The sequence below is a fragment of the Lytechinus variegatus genome, chromosome 4, assembly GCF_018143015.1.
Source record: "Lytechinus variegatus isolate NC3 chromosome 4, Lvar_3.0, whole genome shotgun sequence".
Classification (NCBI taxonomy): domain Eukaryota; kingdom Metazoa; phylum Echinodermata; class Echinoidea; order Temnopleuroida; family Toxopneustidae; genus Lytechinus; species Lytechinus variegatus.
In genome coordinates this window covers 30762203-30781110 of record NC_054743.1, presented here as the reverse complement: position 1 = coordinate 30781110, position 18908 = coordinate 30762203, and the positions used below count along the sequence as shown (strand labels likewise).

Genomic DNA, 18908 nt, shown 5'->3' with positions numbered 1-18908 from the left:
CAAATGAGAAGAGAAAAAAAGAGAACAAATACAAGATCATTCACAAACCAAGAATTAATGGAAGAAAGAAAATCTTAAGAAATGAGAAATAATATCACCCCAAGAATTAGAGAAGCATGAAAACTAAAACAAGAGTTAGTATAAAAGATATGACATAGAACCAAAGTTTGTTGACAGCAACAATGCCATTTTATCTTCTGTATTATTTTGTAAAATAGAAAAGGAGAGTAATTTAATAAACTACATGTAACTGACTAGCTGGAACGCTTCATGCACATGCAAATCATGCACATTTTAAGAATTTAGCATGCGTATTACAAAATCCCAGTAGACCCCACCTTGAACAAGTGTTTTAATTGCAGATAAGCTCAAAAAGAAAGGTGATGATTATTGCCAACTCGTCCACTCATCACATTGTCTACCTTCATTTAGTCTAATGCCATCAGTTCATCAACATTTCTTCTATTAAACATTTGGTCATTATAGTCATGTCGTCCAAGACTATTTGGTCTCATAAGAAGTTGGTCTAATCCTCACTTTCTTTTCATTCATTTCGCCCAATTAACACTTAGTCCACTTTAATAGACCAAATGTATATGGACGAAGTGGCTATTGGACCAATCGGCTTTTAAACGAAATGGTGAGTGGACGCAATATCAATGAGACCATGTGGACAGTGGACGAACTGATGGTAGACCAAATGATAGTAGACGAGTTGGTAATTGGCATTGGGCCAATTGGAAATACACCATTATTTTTCTAGCTAGTTTGCTTTTTCGAGGGTTCCTACCTATTGTTGGGCGGCCACTCATAGGGCTTCGTGAAGGGGGTCTCATCCATCGACCGTTCTCAACACTCTTTGCATCCTCGTCTGGGATAGAGGAACAGTCAGGACAAAATGGTTTAATAGCTTCCAGGGAAAACTTTCTCCCAAGAACCAATAACATAAAAGTTTGTGATCAATCACGATTTGGATGACCATTTCTAATTGGTTATTGGTCGGGCAAGTTAACAAAATGCCTCATGCCACTTCATAGTGATCGAGTCCAAACTCTCATGTAAAAGTGCCCTGGCCTTTTGCTTGTACATCAGTTTAACATTTGGAGGTTTGCACAGTTTATAGTACTCCTAGAATTTACTGCCATCTCTTTATAACCAAGAGAGATGTCAAGATAATTTTCAAAGTCTTACCATATCAAAATATTCAAGGATTATTTACAATAAATGTGAATCTACTTGTACATTACATAATCCAAACAATGTCTGCTGCTTAAGTACAGACATTGGCGGCGGAGCAGAAGATTATCTTTTGTGTTTGGGGGGACGGCTATTATTGCGTCCCCCCCAAACACAAAAGATAATCTTCTGCTCCGCCGCCTATGAGTACAGACACTCAATTATGCTCTACGACATTCCTTTAATAATGTAATGTGACTAATACAGACCTACATTATGTTATAAAACAAATCCATGGTACCATGATGCAGAGAATCAATCATCAAAAATAAAAAAAATTAAGGGCAAGAAACATTCTGAAATATGAAGTAAAAAACAAGTCCCATGCACACAAATGTTAAAATGTATCACGACCAAGCCATGAATATGAAATGCATGGAAAGAGTGGAAAATTTTTTTGGGGGTGGTAATTGATAATGAAGGATTTTTCAAAGCTGATTTTAGAGGACCAACATCAATACCACTGATTCATGGTTAGCGACAAAATCCACTTGTGTTAGTATGAGTAAGACTGATTATTTTGTCTCAATAACTTTGAAAATCCACCCCTTTGTAAATGGTGTCATGATGCCCCCCGACTGGAATCTACAGAAACCTCAAAGTCGATCTAACTCATATATACAAAATGCATTCCTAAGTACCTAGAGCTACTATATAAAACTACACATCGTATTAAAATACAAATACATGTGGTTGTCAATGTGACAAGGCATGAAGAAATTTGCTTTAATAATTCCGGATAACACAAAATAAAGTTTAAAAAATTATTCAGGCAGCACCTAGAATATCCAAGGAATCAAAATATCTAGCTATTTGGGAACTCTTGTATGCACATCTGAATTCAGATTATTAACATACATACATAGATTATCTCGAGATATGCACAAAATATTATAGACATGTATTATATATATTTTGGGGGTCATCAATCAAGCACTGTTATCACTATCATAGGTGCTCACATACATGGAATATCTCCAAATATCACCTTATTGTTTTTGAATGTAATGTCCAATGGTCTGGAAGTGATATTTGATAACGTAGGTGAAGCTGTTTGTTAAGTTACAAATGACTTCAAGGATGACTGGAACATGTTCTTAGGCGCTAAGCCAACTACATTCGTGTACATTATTAGCCCTGTGTAAAATCATGCAGAACTTACAAAAGCTTTATAGAACACCCACCGGCATATTTACAATAGGCGAGCTTCGGTCCTTTCTCTCATCCCTCAAATAATAATAAAAATAACCGCCCCCCCCCCAAAAAAAAACACTAATGAAGGGTTGGAAAGGTGGATGAATGGAAGAACATATCAATTCTTACCTGCGATGAGATCTTTTTCAACATCAGCTTCATCGCTTGGGTCAAGGAATGCCGAAAGGTTCTTGTTGAGTTCTAGCTGCATGGCTCTCACAAGATGCCTGAGATATGGGACAAAGATGGTGATTAGTCAGAAATAATCATGATGGAAATTTCTACTTTAGGTAACACTAATACAAAAGTTATTCTCTCAATGAAAATGAATAAGAAACAGGGCTGCTAAAATGTGTGTAGAGTTTGGGTAACAAAGATTTCTACTATCTTATGAAGGATATATGAGTTTGTCTACAATAATAGGTGTCGGTGTACTTGGGGCAATTTGCAGAATAAGTTACAATCCAACATAACTTCAAAATATCAAACACAGCTTGATTTTCAACAAATCAGAAGAAAACATTTGAAACTAAAGTTTGATTTTTTTTGTAGTTGCAATCAAACTTAGCGCTCTTTGTAATGGGTCTCTGAGCATGTTTCACAAAGATTTAAGTCTGACTAAAATTTTGCACTTAAATTCCCAATCACAAGACGAACACATTAATTCATTGGTCAGATCAAGCTTACTAGATGAGCACTACCACATATTAATAAACAAGAATGATACTAAATAAAGATGCTTTAATAGGATAAATTATAATTTGTAAACAAATTTTTCGGCATTACTGCTATGTGTTTAAGATTGCATGCTCGATTAGTAATGAAAATCATGTTAAAGTCAGAAAAATTGGAACCAGTGGGATTTCTCCTATTAAAGCCTCTATGTTTACTATCTATTGTCCATGGCGGACTGCTTTTGCATGATGAGTCAAAAAGAGGATCGAGGGTATTTGTATTCCAGTTCTTCGTGACTTGGCCGTGAATCAGAATAGCCTGGTGGTTAAGTCACTGCCTAGAGGCAGTAGATGACAGGTTCAGATACCACTGGTTCCAATTTTTTTCTGACTTATGATTTTTATTACAGATCGAGCATGTCATCTTCAACACAGAGGAGTAATGCCGAAATTGTAAAAAAAAAGACTGATACCAAATATTGTGCACACACTGAGACTTGTGCATAACTTTAAGTCAAACTTAATTCTTTGTGAAGCACTCCCCTGGTCTTGGAGGAGAGGCAATGCCCTTTACCTGAAGGTGTTCTGCACACACGTATGAAGGATATCCTGGGCATCCTGTGAGATACCACCGATGTCCCGATCAGCCATGAAGAAGTGAAGGAGCTCAGAGACATTGGCTAACCAGAAGGTCAAGGCACCGGCTACTTGCGATTCCTCCTGTTAGTTATGATAGGGTAGAGGAATAATGCATTAATTGTTGTATTCATCGATTGTATTTGCACAAAAGCTGCATCTCTTTTCAAAACAAAACAATAATTCTTTATCATCAATCCAGTAAGTCTGTTTCAAACTTACTGTTTTTTTTCACTGTACCATCACCATCATTTCTTCCCACCACCACATTATCATCACCTCAATCATAATCACCATTTTCATCTTCCTTTTCCTCATCATTATCACCTTCCGAAATCATCACAAACACCACCACCTATGCCACCATCACCATCATCATCTTTAAATCAAAATGATCATCACAAGCATCATCATCATTAGCACCATCATGACCACTGTCAAGATCATTTTCTTCCTCATCATTACTATCATCTCCCTCCTCCTCTTCTGCATCACCACCAAGTGGTCTTACCATGATATCTCAATCACACTGTAACATCCGCTTTTCCAGCATGTCAGTTGATGAAGTATATTTGAAGGATGTTATCACACAAGACCACATGAATTATCCATTTACATATTTTGCAAAGATCAATAATCTGACAATTCCTTATTCTTACTTCAACTGTCCTGTCAATGATGTCGGCCATTTTGTTGAGGAAGGCGGAAAGCCTCTGAGCCCTCTCTGTCGGACCCATCTCAGGGCGGTAGAGCTTAGAGAGACGATAGCGGCATGCCAGGTAAAGGGCGTATGTCGGGGCAAGCTTGAAGTAGATCTGGGCTCCGTTCACCTGTCGGACTACCACATCGAAGAAGGTGTCCTCACCTGAAGGTCAAACAGTTTGAAATGAAGGGTCGGATACACGTACTTGACAATAACAGCAAGCAAAAGAGACAAGACAATAATATTGGATAAGAATTATCAACACAAAATGATCAATGTGTACAGAATTTTATTTTCTTTGTGAATAACTTTTCAGGCACAGTCATATCCTGTTAAAAGTCTGACTCTGGATCCACACCTGACACAGTTATTTGTCTAAATGAAGGATACTTAAAAAGATATTCAACTATTAAATTGCCAAAGTACTTGATGAGGCTTAATTCAAAACAGTGATAGATGTACCACTCACCTGTGTCTCTAAACTCTAAGCTAAGTGGCAGAACTTCAGTGTTTGGATCAGGAACCTGCAAAAAAACATATATATGCATAATAAATTTGATGGGGAAAAACTTAATGGGGAGACTTTATCTGAACACATTGCCTGGACACATGAACAGGAATATAGTTGTTAACGAAGTATGATATGGGAGTTATGACTTTCAGAAGCCATCTAGCTAACAAGAAACACAATGGCTTGAATATTTTTTTCATGTCAAACAAATCAAGATAGAACCTCATGAAACCCTGAAAAGAAAATAACTGATGGGTTGCTTTTATATTTGATATTTTGCAACTGCTGTAGATTATGATCCTATGCATTGGTGAGACATACATGTACATTTCATGACCCCGCCTTTACATCAAATTGAGATTGCAATTACTAATGTATCTCTTCAATTGCACCATTTGAGATCAATCTTAGTTTGAGTTTTATACCACAACTCTTTGTAAAGCGGTCCCAAGATATGTCCATGAAGGTTTAGATGTACATGTATCCTTGAAAATGTTCTTTGAAAAAAGTATAAATGACAATTTCCTTCTTTATCTTGAAAATAATTATTTCAGAATAACAAGGATAATCTGCAACTGTAATTCTACAAACAGTTATATTCCATTTGGTCAACACTTTATACAATTTCATTCTCTCCAATGTTTATGCTTTGTTAGTGAAGAATGAAAACAAGAATATGAGGAATGTATTGGGATACATGTAGATAACATGAGGCCAAGTGATTAGCCATCTTAAATAAATGAGAAAATTGTATCTTATTTAATTATACATGCATGTATGCTGCATACAGAAAACACAAAATTCACTACTATAGTTCAAATGATCTTCCAAATAAAGCAGGTTTAATGACATAGTAACAAAAATATAAAATAAGGAACACCAATGGGTGAAAATGAAAGAGGAATGAAACAAAGAAATCAGTTGGTAAGCACATGTTGCAAAGGGAATTCAAGGAAAAAGTTACAAAAATGAAAGATTAAAAGAAAAACCAGAATGAGTACATCAAATTATTTACATGTAACATGAAATCGACACAAAAAAATATAACAGGAACAAATAATAAATATAAACCAATCTGATGACAACAAATAACAACTACCTAATCATATATACAGTACATCTGTAAACACACCAAATTTCATAAAGTATTTTCAGATTGCAAAATGTAAAAGTATGTATGTCTGGCAGTGAGCCTCAGTGAAAACTCTTACAAAGAGTTGCGATTGATCTGATCGACCACAACTATGGATGGCCAGCAACATCAACATCTATCATGCATGTTTGTTCAAAATAATTTCAAACTACAGGGTGTATGATGTATATTCATGCATTCATTGTTTCTTGAAAATTCACTGTGCTTCTCTTTGTTTACAAGGGACATTGTGCAAATTTCCTGTTGAAAAAATCATGACAGTGATGGATTTCCATAGTTACATTTGATTGGATCAATCGTACTTCTTTGGGCCCAGAAGTAACATGAAAATAACATCATGAATCTATACAAATTCTTACAAATGAATCACATGATAAAATGCAACATACGAATGATGATAAGTGAGATGGTTTATATCTTGAAATTAATGTACTGTCATTAAAAAAATATGTTAGTCTCCAATTGAAAGTATTATTTTACTATGAGTCAGCATAATAGCGCATCCTTTATAGCGTTAGTGCCACATTCATATTCTGCATTACTATGTGTTACAAAGTGCATGATCAATTTCATAAAATGTCTGTCGAAACAATATTTATTAAAATATGTTTGAGGGCAGTATGTTATTCAAAAAGATTAATGTGTAATCTCTATCTTATTAATGAAACATAAAGATGTAACTGTTATATTCAAATATTTTTGAAGCCGTGTGTTTTGATAAGTGGTTGTTGGCAACATGAATGATTGCAACGTTAAGTGAGGACACAATAGCAATATCATGTTATGATTGCTTATTTACTGTAATTGATGTTTCTCTAGTTTCTATTATCATAATAATCATTATTATCTCTAGGTATTGTTTCAACTTCAAAGTCGAGCATAAAGTGAAATGTAACTAAGTATGAATACATGCTCATCATTTGCATGGCACAGCGCTCAAAATACTTAGAGCCAGCTGGCATGAACAACATCATTTTTGTAACATTATTAACCAAATTGGGATTTATCAATTATCTGAAGACTTCATTTAAAAAAAAATATTCTTGTAATTGGCAATAATAGTATTTTCCTGTTTGCTTCCATTTTTCCTCTCCAAATACATGTACATAAAATGGTATCTTTGAAAGTCAAAACTGATGATTTTACTCAATTTGGTAATTGTTTGGTAAATTTACACCCCCCTGTCACAATGTGACTGTAAGTCTATTTAGTGTTAACCCCTAGTAACCATTCAGCTTGTATATAATAAAAGGAATTTGGGTGGTTGACTCTTGTCAAAGTCCCAGAGTCAATCAACTGTATCTTTAAGTAAGTGATCAAACCCGCTGGGGTGTAAGGATTAGAATTTTACTTTGACTTGACAATCTTAGGTCATGAGCATTGGGTCATTTAACTTGATATATTTAGTTAAGTTCAATGGGGCTCTAAAATTCTATAGATGTTTGTTTTTATGTATGAGAGGAAAAGATTGTTGAGAATGTTTGAGATGGGAGTTTTGAATAGGTGAAATTAAAGCTTGGATAGTTAAGTAGTTTTAATTGGATATGTTCAGCGTGGAAGAGTAAAGCAGAGGAATATTGAGAATGTTAATGACTTTGTCTTTGTGAGAGTCATGATGGAGTGGTGTTTGAGTAAAAGCAAATCAGAAATCGTTTGATTCTCGGGAGAGGAAGACCCTTCCACATTTGGTCTTAACTCGGAGTGTGAGGGTGTGGTTCTCGTAGGCCATTACTTTGGGTGTATGTTGCAGGCTGTGTAGTGCAGGCACAGCGGAGTCTTAATCCCCATCGTTGGCAGGCTGGATCCAGGCAGCACAGGCCAGGTAAAGCCACCACATCTGCCCTCATCTCACCAAGCACGACTGTTCCAAAGAACTGGACGAGCTGGGCTCGTACTTCATCCTTGAACTCAGAGTTCGTGACTTGTGATTCATCGTAGCAATCTTGTGGCTCTCAGCCCCCATCATTTCGTCCGCGAATCTGGACTGGCTTTTCGTCGAGAGTTCGCTCGCTTTACTTCGCGTCGTCGAAGCCACCGCAGTTCGCTCTTAGACGACTATATTCATCGGACCAACGATAGTCATTGACGATGTCGAAGGGGTCCTTATTCTGAACTATTTAAATTATAACCAGATTAGATATACTACGGTCCAGTGTAGGTATTCATCCAAGTATAAACCCTCTTTTGATGAAACTTAATTGGTGGAATTAATAACCAAGAATATTGTCACGTTTGGATGCCGAATTATTAGGCCTTGATTAAATATAAATAAATCACTCTCATTAGATACCTATTGCAACATATTCAGTATAGGTTAATTCATGCTGATGTTAACTGCTGAATACAGTTTGATGTTATGTTGATATGCATGTGATTCATGATTTAATTCTGATTATTCAATTTCTTTAACTATATGTACATTTATAGAGCTGGTCGCTCTGAATTAAATTTGTTACATATAGATATTGAATGATTGTGTGATTATTGCAAGTGGTAACTACTTTCGTTTCAAACAGAACCAAATCTATTACCAGACTGGGAATTTCAGTCCCAAGATCTGACATTTTGGCGACCACGAAGGGACTCTCTTGTCCATTTGATAGGTTAGGTTAATAATGAAATGATTGTTATCATTGATTGTAATTATACTTGTATGTAGATCTGATAATGATATTTTGATCTCTTTTCCATTTGGTTGTTTTTACAAAGTTGTTGTAGGTCCAAGGTTGTGAAAGACAGTGGTGCATGTGGAGGTCAGGGCAAGGAGGCTTTACTGCGTGTACGCCTGTACGTGCCAGTGCTGTGTGCATCGAGACTTCATTGCGCTGCGTAAACTGTCTGCATATGGTAAGTTTGTAACTTAACCTGTGGAGTGGCCTACAGTATGGAGAGAGACAAGTTCATTGCACAAGGAGAGAAGTTTGGTTTAGAGGGTGATAAATTGAGAGCATATGTTGATGGATGTGTGCGAGAAGCTAGAGATGAAAGAGCAGCAGCAAGGAGTGCTGAGGTTGCAGCTAGGAATGCCGAGGATGAAGCTAGGAAAAAAGAATCAGAGTTATTAGATAAACAGATTAAACTTGAAGAGTTAAGGAAAAATAATGGGACAGAAAATGTTTCACGTGCAGGGCATTCACATAAGCCTAGTATTCCGCCCCTCCCTGTTTTTCAAGAAGGAAAGGATGACTTAGATAGTTATTTGTCTAGATTTGAGAAACACGCCATAATTGTGGGTTGGGATAGGTCAGTATGGGCACCTGCATTGTGTGCGTTGATGTCAGGTAAGGCTCTTGATATAATTTCAAGACTTACAGTGTCCCAGGCTCAGGAGTATGAAACAGTAAAATCCTCACTTCTTAAAGGGTATGATCTTACAGAAGAAGGGTATAGGACTAAGTTCAGGTACGCTAAACTCAATAATGGTGAGACCTATGTGCAGTACGCTTGCAGGATTGAGAAGTATCTCAATCATTGGATTGAGCTAAGCTCTTATGATGACAATATGGAAGGTCTGAAGAGTTTGCTCATCCAGGAGCAAGTATATAATTCATGTGGAAAAGAATTATTGATGTTCATTAAGGAACGTCACCCCTGTAATCTGTCGGAAGTTCTAAATCTAGCTGATCAATTCAATGAAGCCCATGCAGATATGAGAATAAGGAGAATGAATAAAGCCCATCAGTCCAGTTCTAAAAATGTAAATCCTAATGTGAATAAGAGTAATAACAATGCAATTAGTCACACTAAGGCTGAAAAACCAGGTAAGTCCAAATTTGATGACAAGAAGTGTTTCAATTGTAATAAATTTGGACACATCTCTTTTAATTGTCCTAACAAGAAAGGTCGTCGAGAGATGGGAGCCAGTGTTGTCGCAGGCAGGTCAGCAGAAGACACATCAGCTGGAGATGATGCTGCAGCAGGACCTACCGACACTAGAGAGATGGCCGGACACTTCAACCACAAGAGTTTGAGTCTAATCGTGCAGGAGAATCTCACAGAAGATGGAAGCGGAGTGAAGTTGGCATCTGGTGACACTCTACCGGTACTATCGGCAGTGGCGAGTGGATCAGAAGTGGAGATGCCAGTCGTCGATGGATTGGTGAATGGGAAGCCAGTGGATGTTCTTCGCGACAGTGGTTGCACAACAGTCATCGTCCGATATGAGTTGGTGCGTGAAGAGCAGTTCTTCGGAGATAGGCTGACGTGTTTGCTCGTCGACCGGACGCTGAGAAACTTCCGACGTGCCAAAATCGACATAGATACTCCATACTTCAAGGGTAAGGTAGAAGCTCTATGTGTACCAACCCCTGTTTATGATCTTGTATTAGGTAATATTCCTGGAGCGAGGCAACCAGCTGATCCAGACGGAGACTGGACGCCAGGAGATCATCAAGGCAGTGCAGTGGAGACAAGAGGGCAGAAGCGGCAGGCGGGACGGACAAGGCCTCCTCTTCCTGTACCCAAGCCACTAGAAGACATTGTGTCAGTGGATAGTCTCATCCAGGCCCAGAAGGAAGACAGCTCGTTGGATGCCTCTAGGAAAGCCGCTGAGAAAGGAGAAAAGAAGATAAGTAAGGGTGGAAATTCATCTTGCTTTTTCTTTAAGAAGGATGTACTATATAGGGAATACATGGATGCAACCCCAGGGTCAGATGTTCTGTTACAAGTTGTCGTGCCCACCAAGTTCAGAAATCAAGTCTTAAAACTGGCTCATGAGTCGATTCTAGGTGGTCATCTAGGGAATAAGAAGACCTGTGAAAAGATCTTGATGCATTTCTTCTGGCCAGGTATGCATGCAGATGTAGTCCGGTATTGTCGGTCATGTGGGCCATGTCAACGTACTTCGCCGAAGGGAAAGGTCACGAAGGTACCTCTGGGATCAACCCCTCTCATCGATGAACCTTTCAGACGTGTGGCGATGGACTTGGTTGGACCGATAGAGCCGGCTAGTAGTAAAGGTAACCGATTCATACTAACTGTTGTAGATTATGCTACTCGTTACCCAGAAGCAGTAGCGCTTCGCCGTATTGACGCACAGACGGTTGCGGAGGCACTGATGGACATCTACTCCAGGGTAGGGATACCACGAGAGGTGTTGACAGACCGTGGCAGCCAATTCACATCAGAGCTGATGAAGGAAGTGAGTCGTCTACTCTCCATCCGGCAGATGACTACTACACCCTATCATCCTGCTTGCAATGGGCTAGTTGAACGCTTCAATGGTACCTTGAAGTCCATGCTCCGCAAAATGTGTGAAGAAAGACCCAAGGATTGGGAAAGGTATCTTAACCCCCTCTTGTTTGCTTACAGAGATTCAGTGCAGGAGAGCACAGGCTTCTCACCCTTTGAACTCCTGTATGGGAGAGCAGTTCGAGGCCCTCTTGCTATTCTTCAAGAGCTCTGGACGGGTGAGGTTGACGAGCCAGATACCAAGACTACTTACCAATACGTACTGGATCTGAAGGAGAGGCTGGAGTTGACGTGTCAACTTGCCCAGCAGAATCTCAGCAAATCAGCAGAGACATACAGAAGACAGTACAACAAGAAAGCCAAGGAGCGAAAATTTGAAGTCGACGACGAAGTTCTTCTTCTGCTTCCAAGCGACAACAACAAGTTGTTGATGCACTGGAAAGGACCTTTCAAGGTGGTGCAGAAGGTAGGACCTCTCGACTACAAAATCGATTTGGACGGGAAGACGAAGACATTTCACGCAAACCTTCTGAAGAAATATTACAGGAGAGAAGAGGTAAGTGCGGGAGTGTTTGATGTTGTTTGTGTCTCTGTAGTGGACGAGGACGTATCCCAGGATTGTGAAGGAGAGAGTGAAGATGTGGACCCTTCGGTAAGAAAAGACATTCTTCATCTCCCTAATCTTAACCCTACAGAATCACTCAACGATGTGCAAATCAGTCCACAACTGGATGATGACCAGCAAGAGAAAGTCAACTCTCTTTTACATGAGTATGAAGAAGTCTTGACAGATATGCCGGGATCGACAAACCTAGGTAAGCACGACATTAAACTTGTCACTAAGGAGCCCATTAAGAGTAAGCCGTATCCATTGCCACATGCTCTGCGAGGTAAGGTGAACGAAGAGGTTCAAAAGATGATGGATTTAGGGATAGTGGAACCGTCCAATTCCCCTTACGCATCCCCTGTTGTTATGGTAAAAAAGAAAGATGGGTCTATTAGGTTTTGTTGTGATTATCGCAGATTAAACCAAGTCACCATAACTGATGCAGAACCAATTCCCGATCAGGAAGAAATATTTGCTAAATTGTCTAGGGCCAAGTATTTCACTAAAATTGATTTAACCAAAGGTTATTGGCAGGTACCCCTAACAGAAGAAGCCAAGGAGTTGACGGCATTTGTGACACCAGAAGGTTTGTACCAATTTCGAAGCATGCCTTTTGGGCTAGTTAACGCTCCAGCAAGTTTTAGTCGGATTATGAGAGATCTACTCCGTGGATTGAAGTATGTAGACAACTTCATTGATGATATTTTGATTCACACGGTAAGTTTTGAGGAACATTTGGATACCCTCCGGGAGGTATTCGAGAGACTGAAGAAGGCCAACTTGACGGCCAGACCAACGAAGTGTACAATCGGATGTGTAAGTATCGAATTTCTTGGTCATCGAGTAGGTCAAGGAGAGCTTCGGCCAGTGCAAGACAAAGTCAAAGCAGTGCAAGAAGCTCAAAGACCGAAGACCAAAAAGCAACTTCGATCCTTTCTAGGTCTTGTAGGTTATTACAGGCGATTCATTCCGAATTTTGCAGCCATAGCAGTACCCTTGACTGATCGAACGAAGAAGGGGGAACCACTTCTCGTGAAATGGGGAGATGCAGAAGAGGCAGCCTTCAATACCTTGAAGACGAAGCTCGCTAGAGAACCCATCCTCCATCTTCCAGACCTAGATCACCCTTTCATCTTGAGGACCGATGCTTCAGATAATGGCCTCGGGGCAATCTTGCTTCAGGAAACAGAAGGTAAGAAGTTTCCGATCGCCTATGCCAGCAAGAAGCTACTTCCAAGAGAGCAAGGCTACTCAGTCATGGAACGTGAGTGCTTAGCGGTTGTATGGGGAGTTCTGAAGTTTGAACCGTATCTCTATGGCAAGCACTTCCACCTAGAAACGGATCACCAACCTCTGAAATGTATTGCCAAGTCGAAGGTGGCAAACGCAAGGATCCTGAGATGGGCTCTGCTACTACAGCCGTTCCGGTTCACCATCACAGCGATCAAAAGTGTAGAGAACGTCGGTGCAGACTACCTAAGTAGGATACCGGATAATGATTCGACATGAAGCAGAAACCAGGATGAGTGTTTTTGGTTTTCTTGTAAATACATTTATATTTATATATATATATATATTAATTGTTTGATTTTCCTTCCAGGTTCGGAGAAACTCACTCCAAAAATTATAGAAATTTCTTGAAGGAAGGGGAGATATGTCACAATGTGACTGTAAGTCTATTTAGTGTTAACCCCTAGTAACCATTCAGCTTGTATATAATAAAAGGAATTTGGGTGGTTGACTCTTGTCAAAGTCCCAGAGTCAATCAACTGTATCTTTAAGTAAGTGATCAAACCCGCTGGGGTGTAAGGATTAGAATTTTACTTTGACTTGACAATCTTAGGTCATGAGCATTGGGTCATTTAACTTGATATATTTAGTTAAGTTCAATGGGGCTCTAAAATTCTATAGATGTTTGTTTTTATGTATGAGAGGAAAAGATTGTTGAGAATGTTTGAGATGGGAGTTTTGAATAGGTGAAATTAAAGCTTGGATAGTTAAGTAGTTTTAATTGGATATGTTCAGCGTGGAAGAGTAAAGCAGAGGAATATTGAGAATGTTAATGACTTTGTCTTTGTGAGAGTCATGATGGAGTGGTGTTTGAGTAAAAGCAAATCAGAAATCGTTTGATTCTCGGGAGAGGAAGACCCTTCCACATTTGGTCTTAACTCGGAGTGTGAGGGTGTGGTTCTCGTAGGCCATTACTTTGGGTGTATGTTGCAGGCTGTGTAGTGCAGGCACAGCGGAGTCTTAATCCCCATCGTTGGCAGGCTGGATCCAGGCAGCACAGGCCAGGTAAAGCCACCACATCTGCCCTCATCTCACCAAGCACGACTGTTCCAAAGAACTGGACGAGCTGGGCTCGTACTTCATCCTTGAACTCAGAGTTCGTGACTTGTGATTCATCGTAGCAATCTTGTGGCTCTCAGCCCCCATCATTTCGTCCGCGAATCTGGACTGGCTTTTCGTCGAGAGTTCGCTCGCTTTACTTCGCGTCGTCGAAGCCACCGCAGTTCGCTCTTAGACGACTATATTCATCGGACCAACGATAGTCATTGACGATGTCGAAGGGGTCCTTATTCTGAACTATTTAAATTATAACCAGATTAGATATACTACGGTCCAGTGTAGGTATTCATCCAAGTATAAACCCTCTTTTGATGAAACTTAATTGGTGGAATTAATAACCAAGAATATTGTCACGTTTGGATGCCGAATTATTAGGCCTTGATTAAATATAAATAAATCACTCTCATTAGATACCTATTGCAACATATTCAGTATAGGTTAATTCATGCTGATGTTAACTGCTGAATACAGTTTGATGTTATGTTGATATGCATGTGATTCATGATTTAATTCTGATTATTCAATTTCTTTAACTATATGTACATTTATAGAGCTGGTCGCTCTGAATTAAATTTGTTACATATAGATATTGAATGATTGTGTGATTATTGCAAGTGGTAACTACTTTCGTTTCAAACAGAACCAAATCTATTACCAGACTGGGAATTTCAGTCCCAAGATCTGACACCCCCCCCCCCCAAATTCGGCCATGTATCTTTTGTGATCCTAATCAAAAGATTTTGTGAACTATTTTCATTAAAATATCTTTTTTTCTAAATGACAAAAGATACTCCCAATTAGTACGGGCCAGGAAAATTTTCCATTTTCTTTTGATGTAAAGTGTAACAGGGCTTTGCATAAAAAGCAATTGGACCAAACCACATAATGTGGTTACTTGGTCAAAATGGGTCAAATAAAAAAAATTTAAGAACTCGATATAAACGAAACATGAATTTTATTGAATGGAAATCATAACAGAATGATCATGAGTTACACAATGTGCTCTTTTAACTCGTTGCATGCCACCACATACCTGCGGATGCCGCCCTGTATGGGTGGCTACTTGGCCGGAGGCATCGAATGTGGTCTCATAACTCTGTGCAGGGGTACGGTTGATGATCTGTAGATCAGTCATACAGTATGTGTACATAGTGAGGGTTAGAAGTTAGTCGAGCTATTAAAAAGATTGTGGGGGTGCATAGTGACTCCTCTATCATTAAATAGGTGCGTGAATGGGCTGGGTCAGGGATGGGGAAGAGGGGTGTACAAAATGAGACATTGAGCCCAAACTATCCACCATAATAGCATTTAGGCAATAAATTGAAATTCACTGAAAAATATTCTTAAAACTATTATTGTATACTTTCATTTTGAAAAACCTTTCAAAGTAAGAGCAATGCAGTATAGTTTACGTATGAGTATAGGCATATAAAAAATCAAGAAGCTGTATATGGACAAACTTCAACCATTTGCTTTGCAAATTACAAAGCCTGAGTACCGGTAGTTTTATTCTTAAATATTTGTTTCATTTGCGTGCAAAAGGATTCAGAATTTCACTTCGGAATAAGGCATCATTCTCATGAAGGGGGTGGGGGATCCTTACATTTTCAGCACAAAACGTTTTCAATGAGATCGGGAGCAATTTGCAGAAAAATCAAAATGGATTGGGGCCATGCGTAAAGTCTTGCCTAACTTTATAAACAGCTATATGAAACACCCACCAGGACAGTTTTCATGGAGCATATTGTCATTGGATTTCCAGAGAAATCTGTAATCAGCCAATCAGACAAAAGGATTTCAGTAGCTTGTAAACAAATCCTGATAAGACGATTCACATAATGCACCCCTGAAGGCATGCAAAACTGGTGACACAACATTTGCTCCTCCAACAATTGCTCAAAGACGTCAAAGATGTAGGATTAGGGTTGCAATATGGGTTTATTGAAAGGTTCAGTGCAGGGTATAGTCTTAAATCCAAGGTTGAAGTTAATAGTCGTTCGAATAGTGATTGAAATTGATAGCAAACCAATTGTTGCCGGATCAAATGTCATGCAACCTACCAACCACTTCTACTACATTAACACTGCTCATAACTTGATACCAATAGAGTTGACACTCATGCAAATGTAAGTTTATATGAATTACCATTACCAGAAGGAAGAATCAAAAGCAAGGTTAGCTCCACAGGTTATACAGGTTAATAGCATCACTGATTAATTAGTTGGTATGCGGTACGAGTAACGGAATGGTTATTATAAATACCTTTTCCTGCTTGCCTCCGTAAGTCTCGATGCTACCGTCAGCATCAAACGTCGTCTCAACGTGGGATTTGTTCCTATCCTCCCAGTCCTAATGAGAGGAAGGTGATGGATTTTGAGAAAAAAAGACAGATGAAAAGGAGAAGTAAAAAGATGGAGAGCAGGAAAGACATAAGGATAGATGGAGTGACAGACAGAGTGTCCCAGAGAGAAGACAGATATTGGGAGATGAACACTACACAAATAATGATTGTTTATGAGTGCAATGGACAATACTTCAGGAGGTGAAAGATGAAATGATCCATTCAACGAGGCGTCACTATTTCATCTTTCACCTTATCAAGTATTGTGTCCATTGCACGAATGAAAAGACATTCATTGCTTGGTTTATATGACACCAAAAATTTTTTTTTTTCATCTGAAATTTATGAATTTCGATGCAAAACATGCTCATGCAGTGCGAGTTCGGTCTGTTGATTGCTACGTCATTATAACATGCGCACTGCTGGTGCCTGCAGCTGCAGTCTCGGAGCGCGCGTGCAATGGACAAAATCGTATGGATCCAAAATTGCATGATGAATGGATCAAAAATTGCACGGTTGATGACATCATTGCAAAATGGGCTGAATGAACGATATCAAACAACCAATCAAATCACAAGGATCTTTCTAGGTGTCATATAAAGAACAATTAATATGAGTGTCTCATGCTATTTCACTGTTATATGAAATGATCAGAAAAAAGAAATCCTAACATTAGAGTACTAGACACATCAAAGTATAAGAGGTATCATTTCAAACCTTTTAAAGTTAAATCATTCTACATTCATTTAATATTTATTTCATATTGAATTTTATAAAATCAGCATGCATGCTAAATTCTAGAGCCTCCTGTGTTTGCCAGTTCAAGTCACAATTAATTACTTCCACAGACAATGATGAAAGACAACCCTTTTTTGTCTGTTTCTTCAACTGCTACAATTCCAGGTTTCCAGACCTCCCTTACAAACATATGCTTGCCAATTCTTTAAAGGGGTTTCAATGGGATGTCAAGAGTTTAATCTGACAATGATGTGTGAATCAGCTCCCTGGATGTAACAAAACTTTGAACAGAATTCAACCTGTTTTCCAGTTAAATACAGAACAAAGGGCATAAGTATTTCTATGCCCAAAATTGTGTGACAACATGAAAACAAGAACCTAATGACCATGTAGTAAGCTTTTGTAAAGTCCAGAATCCCAGAGGGAACATCTAAAATCCTTACCGGGTCTTCCACTTGCGGGTCACAGAATCTGAAAGTGTACTGCCGTCCAAACTGCACTACGGCCCCATGCTGGAGGATGGTGGTCTCGTAGATCCGTTCACCGACCACATAGATCTCTGCCTCGGCACACGAGGGCGTCAAAGTGACCACCCCTTCCATCTTGGCTACCACGCAGTGCCGTGGAAGGATGTCCGGTGCTACAAACTGGTCCAAGGAATGGAATTGAAGATTGGGAGGGAGAAGCCGGTTAGGGTTGCAGGGAGATTATGAGGATTGCTTGCTTATTTGCTTGTTTATGTTTGTAAATATAACACTGGAGTTGTCAGCATTTACAAAGCATTATCAAAGCACAAGAAACTATATTCAGAAAATTTTTTATTGTCTTCAGGATCTTAATATTAAATACCCAGTTGTTTAACAAAAATATAAAATAAAAAAACAGGAAGGATGTTACAAAGCAAGCATCTCACATGCATGTCAGCAATCGTTAGTCTTCCATTTTGATTAAATTCAATTTGATCTGATTATATTAGTTCATTATTACAGCAGTATATCAGTGACTGACCGATTAAATGTTTTTATTGACATTGCCCGACCCTGCAGTCCAAAAAAAATGAATTGAATTATATACATGTACAAGTTAAAAATTCAATGATATACTAGTTAATTTAACATTAAACATAAAAATGACAAGAGCAGCATGTATAATATTTGGACTCCTCGACCAGCTTCTCTGTATACATGAAACGTTACCTGCTTTTAACAGTCAATGATAAAGAGAATTTGAGAAACAGAAAGACACAAACACAAAGAAAGAAAGGGGGGTGAGAGACAAAAGAGATCAAAAGAAAGAGACACACAGACAGATACATAGAAAGAGAGATAGAGGGAGACAGACAGACAAACAGGTGAATATATACGGAGGATGGACTGTATAGACTCACCTGTAAATAAGGTCCAGAGCCAGGAGGGTCACGCTGACTGCCAACCTCAGTGACATCACTCTGGAGTCTGTAGTGTTTGGGTTTATAGTCAATGATATCTGTACCATCTGAAAGGTAAACAATGAGTGATATAAAATAATAATGCATGATTCCCAGGGTATGAGCAGAATACTGGAACAATAAAATGTT

The 18908-nt window shown here is 38.9% G+C and overlaps 1 protein-coding gene across 4 annotated transcripts in view; it reads right to left on the bottom strand.

The window, feature by feature from the left end:
• The window catches only part of LOC121413822 (afadin-like), a 78019-nt gene that overhangs the window by 20635 nt on the left and 38476 nt on the right, over positions 1 to 18908 (bottom strand). For 2 of the 4 annotated variants that reach the window (XM_041606786.1, XM_041606783.1), the window contains exons 9-17: positions 18720 to 18826; positions 17776 to 17979; positions 16516 to 16602; positions 15287 to 15373; positions 4913 to 4967; positions 4400 to 4605; positions 3679 to 3824; positions 2560 to 2657; positions 791 to 871 (exon numbers count right to left, since the gene is read on the bottom strand). In XM_041606786.1, the coding sequence (XP_041462720.1) occupies positions 791 to 871; positions 2560 to 2657; positions 3679 to 3824; positions 4400 to 4605; positions 4913 to 4967; positions 15287 to 15373; positions 16516 to 16602; positions 17776 to 17979; positions 18720 to 18826 (1071 nt within the window). The remainder of the gene's footprint in view (positions 1 to 790; positions 872 to 2559; positions 2658 to 3678; positions 3825 to 4399; positions 4606 to 4912; positions 4968 to 15286; positions 15374 to 16515; positions 16603 to 17775; positions 17980 to 18719; positions 18827 to 18908) is intronic. The other 2 variants (XM_041606784.1, XM_041606785.1) reach the window with 2 other exon arrangements.